The sequence below is a fragment of the Periplaneta americana genome, chromosome 10 (genome assembly GCF_040183065.1).
Source record: "Periplaneta americana isolate PAMFEO1 chromosome 10, P.americana_PAMFEO1_priV1, whole genome shotgun sequence".
In the NCBI taxonomy this organism is placed as follows: Eukaryota; Metazoa; Arthropoda; class Insecta; order Blattodea; family Blattidae; genus Periplaneta; species Periplaneta americana.
The window spans coordinates 29,666,980-29,681,965 of record NC_091126.1 but is presented as its reverse complement, the minus strand read 5'-3'; the positions used below and the strand labels follow the sequence as shown (position 1 = coordinate 29,681,965).

Below are 14,986 nucleotides of genomic sequence, written 5' to 3'. Positions count from 1 at the left end.
TTCTTTGAACAGAGTTCACCACATATCATGTTTCCTGATTTTCTAATTACTAGGCTGACTGGACCCTGTTGGGTATAGACACGAATCGAACCTAGGACACATTAGTTCAGTCAGGCAAGCTACTACGCTAATGGGTCGGACATTTTAACTACTACAAGAACTTCTGAAACTATCATGAAATCATGAGTCTTGGGAAAATGTGCCTCACTGCTGTTTTGAAATCCCAGATCATAACTAAAGCTCAGAGATTGAATTCATGTGTAATCCGTAATAAAAGTTTCATCATTCAAAAGCCCCTGTCCAAGTTTTTAGTGCCTATAAATGCCTATTTTAGAGATAACCTATTTTAGGAATATGAGCCTATTATCACCTATTTTTTTAACAATTTTGTGTTGTACATATTTCACCCTTTAGTATTTCCTTTCAATATACTGCGTGTTCAGTTCAAAGTGTGTCATGGCTCGCTGTATGCCGTCATGTGGCTAGCCGATGAGCCTAGAGAATTCAATCTTCCTACACTTCCGCAAAGGTGTATTACCTGTGTGCCAGAGAAGTTGCCTACCAATTACGGCATTCATTCTGAAGAGTTCATATCGATACGTACGATAACGTCGGTAGTGGCAGGAATGTGAACTGTTTGGAAACACGTACTGAGGTGAGTTTTTTTCTTACTGTCGGTACATGGGGAGAAGGTTAAGACGATTACTTACGTATTTGTTGACATTAACTTCGACGGTCAACATGGACACGGAGCATTTGATTTGTGTTGTGGAATGTTGCCGTACGTAACCGATGATAACATATACCCTGCGTACGACTTGCCCGCGCAAAACACAGTTCGAAAGAGGTTATGGTAGCACACAGACCGTACAGACCGCCACCTGTTGCTACGACGTTCAAGTTATACCATACACGTTCTCAAGTTCAGATTGAACGCCTTGAATAATAGGCAACTTCTCTGACATAAAAGCTTAAACTCGCTTCAAATTGCTGACTCACAACAGTGACGTCATGACACACTTTGAAATGAACACCCAGTAAAGTTCAACTGGAGAAGAGTTCGGAGCATAGAGGATAGATGATACACGACATTAAGATATATGGGTCATATGCGGAGACAAAGAGGAAGGCTGAAAATAGGAAGAATTGAATAATGCTGGGTTTGCAGTGAAGGACCTCCCCTTGGGCAGAAAACTGAATGAATGAATGAATGAATGAATGAATGAATGAATGAATGAATGAATGAATGGAGATACAAAGTTAAAACTGTCATATTACCAGTACCAACTATTGTTGTTAGTTCTAGCATGCCATTATTGAGACAGCATTCTTGCAGATGTGAGTGCTCATAAGGGAACAGCCTCTTCAATAATGTATCGAAATACAGATTACTTTATTTTGGTGGATTTTTTCTCAGTTTCGTACTGTTACACGAAAGATATTGTTACTGTCACCCTGCTTAGTTTCTCGGTCTATTAAGAGGCGCCTCTATAATTCCAAAAGACAAGCGTTCAAGAAGTATGTTAATGAGGGAGTGGGTTGAGTGGGTAAGACAAATTTTCCACAGCAGACTGTAGGATAATTTTCACTTGGTACTGCGAAAAGGGGGAAAGTTGTACTATATGTTTCCGTTTTTATATATCTAGCAATTTTTTTAAGTATGCAATAGAGAAACCACTGGTTCAGGCATGCATGAATCATGTTGAGGCAGTGGATTTCATTAATGTAGACTTTTTCTCTCGACACTTAAAAATAGAATCAAGTTTGAATTCTTCCTCGTTTTTCGCGCGTAATGTTAAGCTAGAAAAACAGCTATAGATTTTGTTATTTTATTTCGGATATAGGAGTTTGATATCTTTTTTATCACTTAAAAATTATTTTAAGTAAAAATTAACAAGCGAATTTAACCATTTTATTCGTTACTGGTACATGTTTTACTTTAGAAATTGGTTTAATAATAGAATTAATTTATTTTCATTAAGAATTAGATTAATCATTGGACTGATATAGTGTCCTTATTTTTTCACATGTAAAATGTGAAAAGATGTGGTATTTAAAGCACAACAAAAGAACAGCTGCTGTGTTAGAAATATATCACAGCAAAATAAGTAAAAATATTTGTAGTTTATATATACATTATATAACAGAATAGATAGGGCTTTGGAGAGGTTATTAGCGAAGGAGAAGAGTGCTAAAAAGTGAGTGCAAGAAAGTTAGGGGTGGCAAAAGTGTAAGAAAAGGAACAGAGAAGAAAGTGTTAAGTGTAAGAAGATAGTGTAAGAGTGTAATAAGATAGACTATCGAACAATGAATACAAGAGAATTAAAGTGAAAAAAAAAAAACATCTGAACAAATGTGAAGGGGAATGAGAGAGAAATTGCAAGTGTAATTAAGTGAATTAGATATTTGATGTTTTTCAATGTTATGGGTTGAGAGTAGTATGAGGGGTACTATAACTGTAGGAGTATTATAGAAATAAATATATGGAAAGAGGAATATAATAGGAAATTTAGGAGTGAAGCGAAGAGAAAGGGATCAATATGTAAATAAACAGAGGGTAGAAAAGAAAAGTGATGTAAGTGTTGTAAAATAGAGTAAACGGAAAAGTCAGCAAGTAATGTAGGAGAAAATAGCTGGAAAACAATGATTAAGAGTAGGTAGGATTTGAGGGTAGAGAAGAAAATAAATAAATAACGCAAATTATTAAGGAAGGAATATGCAATATTTAATAGGTGAGCGAGAAATGGAAGGGAGACAGTCTAAGTAGGAGGGAGAGAATAGAAGAGGATAGAGGGGGAAGGACATATAGCAATTCAGTCTTAACAGAACATTAGAAAGTAATCAAGAAATTCTCGGCAAAGAATACACTAACAGAAAAGAGTTGTATGTATTAAAGGGATGGTGGATGGAAAAACAGAAATGTGAAGGTCCACCATAACTGTGAATTGTAAAGTTGACTGACAAATAAATATCATATCATATACATTATATAAACTTTTAATATTGCTTCGAATTTTTAGTGCATATTTTTTATGAATTTAGTGTCGTTTTGCCCACCTATTTTTAATGTTTTTAGTGTTCACAAGTTCGAGCTCTAGTCATAACTTAATCCGAATTTGGCATCCTGCACATCTTTGATTTCTGATATCGGGACTTTTTCCTGAAAATGTTGGTCTAATTCTTAGCGTAAAAATGCCATCCTCAACAGGCTGTCAAATGACTGTTTTCAAAACACCTTTTTGAAGAGTACATTGCCATGTCTCTTAAAGAAATTGAAGTATTTAGAAAAATTTAATTTGAAAAGTGTGTGATATATTTATTTCCTTTCTGAATCTTTCAGAATTTTACAGAGGCTTACGATCTTAATGTTGATCCCTATCAACTAAACAATGTGGCATCTTCCATGAGTCCAGCTGAAGAGAAGAGATACAACTTCTGGCTGGATCGGCTTGTCACCTGCAGTGGCTACTCATGCCAGTTGGATCATCAGTCACAGATTTATCCATTATAATGGATATCATATTGGTTATATTACCGTGAAGGAATCACTGTCTTTTTTATTTGTAAGTATGGTAAATCTTTGGACTGTATGTAATGTGTACAGTTAGTAAAAAAATTGATTGAACTCTCTCTTGAGGCCTGAAATATTTCAAAACTTACTCAGTTTATGGTGAAGAATGGATAGAACAGAGAAAAATTCTCTCTGGCACTGGGACTCGAACCTGGGTTTTCAGCTCTATGTGCTGACACTTTATCCACTAAGTCACACCAGATTCCAGTTCCGATGCCAGATTGAATCCCTCTCAGTTTAAGTTCTACCTCTCTTGTTTCCCTTTTGGTTGCCTATCATGTACTGTGTCACAGAATTATGTGACGGTGGCACAATGTCCAACATTATGTACAGAGGTGCACTCATTACGAGTGACTAAGTGGCCGGAGTCCAACGGAACGGAAGAATTTTTTAAAAATTTATTTTATACAACTTCTCTATTTTCTTAGCACTTTTTAAAACAAAGAACAAATGGAACTGTAGGTCGTCAAGAATTTAAAACATATATTTATCCTCATATTTAAATCTACAAAACGAGATTTATAATAAATTACGAACCGTGTCATTTTCGGGATACATATTTCGCACTCATTTACCAACATTTTCTATGTACTGATCCTAAGTATTCGTATTTGTATAATAGCACTACTGGGTGTTCAGTTCAAAATGTGTCTTGGCTCGCTGTATGCCGTCATGTGGCTAGCTGATGAGCCTAGAGAATTCAATCTTCCTACACTTCCGCAGCTCAGGTGTATAATCTAAGAGGCAGAGAAGTTGGCTAGCAAGTACGGCGTTCATTCTTAAGAGTACGTGCCAATACGTACGGTAACGCCGGTAGTGGCAGGAATGTGAACTGTTTGGAAATACGTACTGTCGGGATATGGGGAGAGGGTTAAGACGATTACTTACGTATTTGTTGACATTAACTTCGACGGTCAACATGAACACGGAGCATTTGATCTGTGTTGTGGAATGTTACCGTACGCAACCGATGATAACAAATACCCTGCATACGACTTGCCGACGCAAAACACAGTTCGAAAGAGGTTATGGTAGCACACAGACCGTACAGACCGCCATCTGTTTCTACGACGTTCAAGTTATACCGTACACGTTCTCAAGTTCAGATTGAAGAACACCTTAAATAATAGGCAACTTCTCTAACATATAAGCTGAAACTCGCTTCAAATCGGTGACCCAACAACAGTGACGTCATGACACACTTTGAAATGAACACCCAGTATAATGATTAAACATATAATATACACTATGATGTAGGATTAATACACTACTGGGTGTTCATTTCAAAGTGTGTCATGACGTCACTGTTGGTGAGTCAGCGATTTGAAGCGAGTTTCAGCTTTTATGTCAGAGAAGTTGCCTATTAATCAAGGCATTCAATCTGAACTTAAGAACGTGTACAGTATAACTTGAACGTCGTAGAAACAGATGGCGGTCTGTACGGTCTGTGTGCTACCATAACCTCTTTCGAACTGTGTTTTGCGCGGGCAAGTCGTACCCAGGGTATTTGTTATCATCGGTTGTGTACGGCAACATTCCACAATACAAATCAAATGCTCCGTGTCCATGTTGACCGTCGAAGTTAATGTCAACAAATACTGTATGTAAGTAATCGTCTTAACCCTCTCCCCATATCCCGACAGTAAGAAAAAATCTCACCTCAGTACGTGTTTCCAAACAGTTCACATTCCTGGCACTATAGGCGTTACCGTAAGTATCGGTAATTACTCTTCAGAATGAACACCGTACTTGCTAGGCAACTTCTCTTGCATATAGGTAATTCGCCTTTGCAGAAATGTAGGAAGATTGAACTCTCTAGGCTCATCAGCTAGCCACATGACGACATACAGCGAGCCATGACACACTTTGAACTGAACACCCAGTATATACACTTATCACTAATATACTCTAAATACATTAAATAATAAGTTAATATATATGTACACAGTATTAAACTATATGTGTACATTTACGTGCGCATTAAACTTTCAAATACAAGAGCTGGAACAAAACTGGCGAGCTCATGAGAAGAAATAATACACGCTGCGGAAAACAATTTTAAAGTTTGCCAATTTATGTGGGGTGTATTCCTGATAAAATAGCATAGATCCAGCTACTTTACCACTGCAGGGGTGGCTGCTTGGACACAGAATGAGGATACTATTCTCGAGTCAAGTAGTACATACTGTAAAATTTCACAAGTCCTTAAACAATAGCCCCCCGGCCTTGGAGGCCAGCTTCAACCCTTCTCTATTATTAGTACCGTTAGATCTGCAAACTGGTTACTCCACCTACAAGTCTGATAGTTCTCCATAACTGAAAGACTCAGAAATGCACTTCACTCATACAATCTTTCTTTAGTGCTTGATGTCACGTTACCATGAAAACCAAGTGCTGTATGAGACTGGGAACCCAAATAATTTCACCTCTACAGTATTGTAAGTTCTATTAGACACTGCTCAGCGCTCGTAACAATTGACATTATTCAGCGGACGGTTACAGGTACTAATTATACAACTAAACACTGTTCATAACGACTGAAAAGAAAACTTTGTTTTATTGTAGAAATACAGTACCAGTAATAACTAGAATTAATTATTAATATGAGATAAAATTGTTTTACACATAAATAGGTGAAGCGGCACTTCACCTACTTCACCTGAATGACCGCCTCTGATTATAATTAAAAAATGAAGATTACTGCCAGGAGAAATTACATCATTACATGGGTCTGTTATTCAAAGTTTGAAGAACAAGTCAAAAAGCATCAAATATCTGGGTGTTGACTTTAATGACGAAATAAGGTTAGATAAAATGAAAATTATAACTATTTTGTCACGTGCCCTTAATAATCTCTTCTGATGCATATTGTTGAAACCAGACCAAAAAATGAAAATAATTAACGAATATATATGACCAGGTTATTTATTCGTATGTCAGAAAGAACAGGTTAAATAAATGTAGAAAAAGAAGTACAATCGGTGTAATATTATTTTTTTAAAGTAATACAGATTATTTGCTTTCAGGGTTACTTGTCCACCTTACATCTTCTATTTCTTTTTTTCTTTCAGGAGTAGAAAATGACTGATATGTTTTAGAAGATTAGATTTAATGGACAAAAGTGTCGATTATTTTTATTTTAGGCTTAAAATAATATCATTTCATTTTGAAGAGAGTAGGCCTATGTTTATGGATGCTGAAATCAAGGAACTTCTGCGGAATGTTGCACCTACGTTATTTGGCATCCCCCATACACCAACCTTAAACCTAAAAGGATGCTCACTAATTGAGCATAATAGCAATGAAAATATTGGCAAAGTATTCATTCAACTGATTTGCTGCTTTGGTGGATTTTGTAAAAGTAGTGCCTTTAATTTCAATAGCAAGGTTCAGATGATGTTTTTATGTTAGTTTATTACGTATTTGCCAATACTCCTCTGATTTCATTACCTGGTGTCATGCTAATATTAAGGCGCCTTTTCCACAAGCTTTGTTCACTGCTATGCACACTGTTTAAATTTAGCACTGTCCCAAAGTGCTTCAAGTATTACCTTTTTGCTACTCTTTCTGGGCTTGCAGCGTTTTTTTCCAAATCTGGCATAGCATATTATTGCTACAAGCCCTTCAGAAAGACGCCAGAGAAACATGATGTAACTTTGAGACAAATATTATTTTGTATTGGAAACATAGTATCTACAATATGTTTTTTAAATAAAAATTTCAATTTTGAGGTTTATATTAGTTTCTTCAACTGTATGTAAAGGGATATTTTTTAGTTCGTTTTTTATTTATTTATTTTTTGTAGTCATGAAAATGTCAACTCTGCCCATATTCATACCATTCGTTCTTTAAAACAAAACGTAAGTACTGTATATTATGAAAAAAAAAAGAATGTCCCTCTTTGGTAGATCTAAAATCTGGCAACCCTGTCTACCATATAGAAATATTGTCTCCCCCTAAGCTAAAACTGAAATGACGTCCTAGTTTTTTAGGCTAATAATATACCGTACTGGTAGATTTTCCTCATAGGAAATACGTACAGAGTTCAAATGGTGCATAAATACATTTAGCAATAAATTGAATTTGCTATACAGGTTCGAAAAATTATATAACGGTATTTCAAACTATGATTCACTTGAAAAAACCTTTGGGGAGGCCGAAACGTAGGTCGGAGGATATTATTAATATGGATTTGAGGGAGGTGGGATATGATGGCAAGGACTGGATTATCAATCTTGCTCACGATAGGGACCCATGGCACGCTCATGTGAGGACGGCAGTGGATCTTCGGGTTCTTTAAAAGCCATTTGTAAATAAGCCTTGATCACAGTGATCAGAGAAGTAAGTAAATATGATTCGCTTGAAAGTACGGACTAGAAGGAATTAAGTTTGTTCTCAATTTCTCACGTTTATAGTTTCGTCAGATTAACTGGGTGTAAAATTCTTGTAGATTTCTAAAATAAAATTAGTAAGAACCATATAGAGTTGCGTTATAAGATAAAGATATCAAATAAAGTAGGCTAAATATCATCTCTAATATGTTATCATAACTCTGCAAACGTTTTAAGTGCTAGACGCTTGAGCGCTACTATCGCCCCTGCTGACAATTTAGAGGTGTGATCAGGGGTATTAGACTGTGGTCGTCCGTTCTTGCTACCGACTTCGATTATCGATATCCTATAGCCCGAAGAAGTCGTTAGATAGAACGAATTCGATACCGACTGCATGGTGGTGTTTTGAAGTGTCTTGGAATATTTTGATAGTTCAGAAGTGGGAATTTGAGGCAATTTTGTGTTAAAATGGAGCTTCTAGGTGTTGTGTTTGTAATACTCTTGATGTTAGTGATGACGATAGGAGTCGCATCACTGTTCTGGTGGCTTTTCATGGAAAGTATAGATATAAAAGTCGGTCCGTCACCTTTCGGGAAAATGGTTGTGGTGTACAAGTTCAATGATGTAGCTCCAGAAATTGCGGTAGAACGATATTTCTGGTACCGTTATGGCATTATACGAAATACACCAGCTAAGTCCATAACTGTATCATATTATGAGAAAAGGAATGTTTCGGTAAGTTTGTGTCTTTACAAGTAGGCCTATGCTGGCTGATGAATTTGAAACCTCTAAACCTGCCAGAATAGAATTCGTGCGTAATTATTATTTACTTTAGTGAATCCGTTCGTACCCACTGTTTCTCTACTTCTTGCTGTGTGATCACCATCGAGGTATGCTTTAGACTAACCATCACTCTCCGGAAGTTAGGTAAGATTATGTTATGTTCGCTCTGATAACTTCCAACTACACTTTCTCAACGTTCCTTTGTGGTGTATAATATTTGCCGGAATTAAAAACAGAACTGTTTCTATTTACTTTCACTGAGCGTTCATAACGTCCACGTACCCTGTTCTTTATTATGTCGTTTTCTGCTTGTTCAGTTATTTCCATAAACAAGAGACAAGTACGGTATCGCTAAAGTAAATAATTACCTATCCGTGAAAATATTTATGTATCTTTGATTGTGCCTGAAATATATTAGAAACCAGTACAATAATGAAATCTGAAAAGTGTGGGGTGTGTTTCGAAGGTAGAGGTAGCATTTGATTAAAGGTTACCGCAATTCTTTACTATACCGTTACCACATTAAAGTACAAATGTATTTACATTCTTGGGTTGGTTGTAGTTGAGTCATATCTATCGTATACGAAAAAAAAAAAACAACAAATTGAGTGCCAACTCCAATTTCACACCGAAAGTAAGGGTCGAAAGTTGCTGTGAAAGTGCTGGCTGGCAAAAAGGTGTGGACAGTCGGGATCGCTCGAGTGGGATGGAAGAGGTAGAGAAAAGGCGAGGAGTTTTCGTGAGGTCGTATCAGTGTTAGGTTAGGTTAGTTTAGAATTTGGTATGCCTTGTGAGAAAGAACACATTCTTTGACAATTGTGAATATATGCAAGGCATAAAAAAAGTCTAAACTAAACCAACCTCGTCACCGTTTCGACCAAATCGAGTTTTCGTAAGGTTGAATCAAGAAGAGCACATTCTTAGACTATTGTGAGTATATACAAGGCATAGAAAAAGCCTAAATTAACCTAACCTAGCCTGTCACTGATTCGACCATACCAAGACTCGCTTTGGACGTGCTTCCGAACAGGGGTAGCGGCATTTTCTCTAAGGTTAGAGCCCAGTTTAGGTGTGTGTGTATTAATCGAAAATTAGGAGCTAGAAAATATTGAGAATAGGACGCATGTTTATATGACATTTTTTCGATTAATACACACACACACACACACACACACACCTAAACTGGGCTCTAACCTTAGCTGAAATGCCTCTGCCCCTGTTCAGAAGCATGCCAAAAAAAATATCATATAAACATGCGTCCTATTCTCAATATTTTCTAGCCCCTAATTTTCGATTAATACACACATACCTAAACTGGGTTCTAACCTTAGAGGAAATACTGCTGCCCCTGTTTGGAACTCACTGCCGCCTATCCCTTCAACCTCGACGAAGGGATCCCTTTAGCCCGCATCTCTTCACCAGCTCCACTTTCACAACTTTGACCTTTATCTTCGGTGTGAAATTTGCGTCGAGAATCAATTTTTTTTTTTACGATATCTAAGACCCGAGAATGTAAATACATTTAAATACATTTGTACCTTAACATGGTAACAGTAGTAAAGAAATATAAAGAAATATGTATAGCAGTGATGTCCAAAGGTAACTCATGTGAGATGCTGTCGTCAGAACTTCGCTACCCCAGACTCCAGCCAGGAAAGGAAATGCTGGTGCGATACACGGACAATGATCAGTAGCACCTATCTTTAACAAGGGGAAAAAGACTAACTGTAGTAACTTTCTAGGAATATTACATCTAGGGCAGTGGTCGTCAGCACTCACTGATATGTGCAAAGGGTAAGCGATGCCGTCCCGTGTGCACCGTCGTGCAGCAGAAAGAGGTAGAGAGCATACCTGCTAGCAGCTACGAGTGCACCATGGTGCACTGTGTTTTCCACGGGTAAGAGACGCTAGCCCCAGGGTGGTCTGCGCTGAGGACCGCTGGTCTAGGGATGAGTCAGCTTGCGTGCTTGAAACTGGATATGCAGCGAACCTTAGTGTAGACAGCCAGTGTGGGTTTGGGAATGTGCCTAGCCTGAGAGTTAGCACATTAGATCGTAAAAGGTCGCAGTGCTGGATTGTAGTTCCCCCCTCCAATAAATTCAATTCAATCCTGTCTGTGTGAACATTGCAGAAATGTTTCCTTTGAAATACCGGTATACATTATGTAGACCTACATCATACTTGTCTGCAGTATTGATTATAGTGAAAAACAGGACATTGCTACAGTCTCTTTATTGGAAGTGGTTATAAATTAAACAGTCTTGAAAAGAATCCAGGGGTGTGAAGTGTAAATAATTTAAGATGTATACCATAGTGACTGCAACTTGTGTATATTTTTGTGTGGCTTTACTTTGTTTATAGTGTTTTTTTTTTCTCTCTCTCTCTTTATTTATTGTGTAGCTTCACTTTGTATATAGTGTATTTTTTTTCTCTTTATTTCTATTATTGTATTTGTATACCTGGTGTTGTGGAAGAGAAGGCCTGATGGCCTTAACTACACCAGAATAAATAAATAAATAGGCGGGCAGGAATTCTGCATACCCTGGGCTGGGCGTGCGAGTACTGGGTAGTTGTTGCTCTTCATATGAGGCAAAAGGAGTTCAGTGGCGGCCACTCAGTCGCTAATCTCCTGGTGCAGTGGTTCTTATCCCAGGGTTCATGGATCCCTTTGGGATTCATGGATGAGATGCAGGGGATCTATGGAAGTCACATAAAAATTGACATGTATATTCACTATATTATTTTAACGTAAAAAGCAGAAGTGTAGGTCTATCTAAAAATATTTGTTTTTTTTAGGGAAAGGGTCCATAACTTTCACCAGAGTTTAAATCAGTGGCGTATGCTGAACCTGGAGTTTGGGTGTTCTGTTAAAAATATATAGTTGGTCTATCTCGCACAATTATTATAGGCCTAAGTGAAATATCGGGTCAACATTAACTGCCATTTTTAATATATAATTTAGTATTATTTATAAATAATAACTATGGGGCGGATGTTGATGACCTAAAAATCTACTTAAAATGCTCATTAAAATGCCCTTAAACTAAAGGAAAAATGACATAAAAGTTAAAAAAAAAAAAAAAAATGACATTTAAATATTATTCAAAGTACTCGCACCACAACTTCTTAAAAATTAATCACCTTGTTTCAATGACTGCCCTGCAAATGCCGGAGAAAGGAGGCAACTACAAATAATGTTATTCAAAATTGCATTATTTATGATCAAACAATAACCATGGCCAGCAAAATAACCTGTTTGAAGTTCCACTACCCGCTAACTATTCTACAATTTCATATTGTGAAATAGAAAAATGTCTAGTATATTGTTCGCTTTTTGTTTTATATTGTTGCACTAAATTCGCAAGTGCCGTGGTAGGTCTACCCTTATTCACTATATGTAATTTCTCTCCTAGTGTGCGAGAAGAGAATGGCTTTTGCAAAAGATCTTTTACAGTGTACATTTCCAAGTGCTATTATCATTAAATAAGTAATTTAAATTGTTCACCTGCGCTGGCACACAACTATGAACCCTAGTAAAACCTAAACACAGTAAATTCACTCACACAAACAGTAAACACACACGTCAAACACAATATTGTGTAATGCTACAGTTGACAAGTTGAGCTGCCTGTATACAGGACGACCTGCGAGCTTGAGAGAAGCGAGTATCCCCACCATGCCACCTTGCGCGCGCAGACAATTATAGCAGTAACTCTCAGCAGGGGATGTTCTTTTGTACGGACAGGACAACCAGACCAGAACTCACCCCACTTCGTCAGGCAGAGCGTACGTTATAAAACGAAAGCCGTTCTGGGGATGGTGTGCACATTCAACCAGCAGGCATTTGAAATATTTAAATGGTAATTAATTAAAATTAGTCTTTAACTATATACGTCAACTTCCAATGAGATTACCACGCATATAAATTGTGATAAATTAAAATTATTGTTGCATTATATAAAACAACTTAAAATAAAAAATGAGATTACCGAATTTACAGGGTGTCCAGTGCACACCTTGAACATCCGCAATATACACCCCTGGTTTAAATAAGTCCCCTAACTCACAAAAGGTCAAGAACCACTGTCCTAGTGGGATTGGCAAGAATATTTTTCCGTATCACTTTATTTCAATATGTCTCTTCAAATTAGAGAGTCGTATTTATAATATATCCACATCATCAACACAACAAAATGCTTTGCTGTTTGTATTTTCTTTTATATTTTTTTGACAATAATGTTTAATTACTGTATTGGCCCAAATATAAGACGCAGTTTTATCCAATTTTCATCTGCAAAAAATCAGGATGCGGCTTATATTCGCTATCTATGCTTTTACATACCATGTGCTGTTTAAAAATTGCGGTATGTTCATTTGCAACAATACAGCTAGCATCTGTAAGCGAAACTGGCGGCATTTCATTACGCAACAATGCAAAATTTTACCTGGAGTTAAAATTGTGTTTAATTATTTTTTCGTAAGCTTGTATGTATTTCAGCTCAGTTTCAGTAAGAAGTTGGAAGCAGATCATGACCTTACACCATCTGGTAAGATTAAGAAGCCATTAGTCACCCTTCTGTGTGAGTGGATTCTTGCTTCATGATCCACCATATCATCAGAGTCCATCATCGAGGGGTTCAAGAAATGCTGCGTATTGAACGCGATGGATGGCAGCGAGGATGACATATTATGGGAGAAGAATGAAGAAAATAGTGAGAGTGATGAAGTGAATACTGGCAGTGATGACAGAAAGTAAGGCAGTAACGGTAATGTGTTAGGTGCCAGTGTGCTGTACCATAGGTTAGGAAAAAATGTTTACATATAAGCACAAGAAAATAAATGTTTCTTCCCTTAATCCAGGTGTGGCTTATATTCGTGCATAAACCTTTTTATATTTTTCCCCCTCGAATATTAAGGGCACAGCTTATTTTTGGGCCAATACAGTACTTCATTTATGTTTGTCTTTTCAAATTAGAGAGTTGTTTTACAATACATTTACGTTATGTACACGAGATGTTATGGTTTTCCTTTATGTATTTTCTTTTGTGTATTTTTTTTTTCTATTTTTAAATAAGCAGGGTGATGTCTGGAACAATACTGTAATTTCCTAAAATATCTTACCTCATTGACGACTTATTGCTTTAAATGTTCTCTTGCATACGCTCATCTCCAACAGTGCCATTATATGTCTGAACATGCCTGGTGTTGTAATGTGGCTCAGTGTTATATTTTTTCCCTATATAAGAATGTCTACATACTAAGCGTTTGGCACGTTCGCCAGTTTGAACAAAAAGTCACTTTAAATGTAGTGCCGGTACTTGTTCTGTTCTCTTATTGTAGTATAAAATACGTAAACCTACAGTAATTTCAGTCTTATAAATTTATTCTATGTTTAATTTGTACTTCAGTGACTAATTCTTTCTTTATTCTTAATCTCTGTAATAAGTTTTCCAGTCTTTATTAATTGGGTAATATTTTAGTACTTTGATTTTATTGTAATTCTACGATGAAAGAGTAATGGAACGGAGAAAAACTCTCTCCGGCGCCGGGATTTGAACCCGGGTTTTCAGCTCTACTTGCTGATGCTTTATCCACTAAGCCACACCGGATACCCACCCCAGCGTTGGACAGAATCGTCTCAGTTTAAGTTGCAACTCTTAGGTTTCCTCTAGTGGCCGCCCTCTGCACTACATCATAGATGTCTATGAACGTAGGACTGAAGTCCACACATGTGCTGAGGTGCACTCGTTATGAGTGACTAGTTGGCCGGAATCCGACGGAATAAGCGCCATCTTAAATCACGAAGTGATTTACGCATATCATTATATTATTTTAATGTACCGAAGTACATATGATATTTCCATGCAGATATCGTTTGATGACGCAGAATATCTGCATGGAAATATCATATGTACTTCGGTACATTAAAATAATTTATTGTAATTGTAAATTTAATAGCAGTTGTAATTTTAATTTTCATTGTATTCTTGATATTATAGTTGTAATACCCTGATAGAAGGGAAGAGAAGACCTGGTGGCCTTATCGCTACCTGTTTAAATAAATAAATACTTTATCAGTAGACCTATACATGTTACAAATTGCCAGCGATGTTACTGCTTGGTTACGAAAGGTCTGACAAAGGAACATCACTCAATGTTAAAAAAACTTCCAAACAAGAAATACGCGAAATATGGCGAAATCTATAATATTACATCCTATGATGCACATATGAACTAGCTAGAGAGAGTTAAAGAGGTGGGGGTAGGGGTTACTGCTATCCAATGGAATTACATTTGACCT

The 14,986-nt window shown here is 36.9% G+C and overlaps 1 protein-coding gene across 10 annotated transcripts in view; it reads left to right on the top strand.

Moving 5' to 3' along the window:
* The window catches only part of LOC138707531 (N-acetylglucosamine-6-sulfatase-like), a 58,621-nt gene extending 43,856 nt beyond the window's left edge, over window positions 1-14,765 (top strand). For 6 of the 10 annotated variants that reach the window (XR_011334260.1, XR_011334261.1, XR_011334259.1 and 3 more), the window contains 2 exons: window positions 3,341-3,563; window positions 13,184-14,765. Coding sequence is in view for 1 of the 10 variants with exons in the window: in XM_069837065.1 (XP_069693166.1) it covers window positions 3,341-3,511 (171 nt within the window). In the remaining 9 variants the exon portion in view is untranslated. Of the gene's footprint in view, window positions 1-3,340; window positions 3,631-6,642; window positions 8,638-13,183 lie in introns of those variants that run through there. The other 4 variants (XR_011334257.1, XR_011334256.1, XR_011334258.1 and 1 more) reach the window with 4 other exon arrangements.
* The last annotated feature ends 221 nt before the right edge of the window (window positions 14,766-14,986 follow it).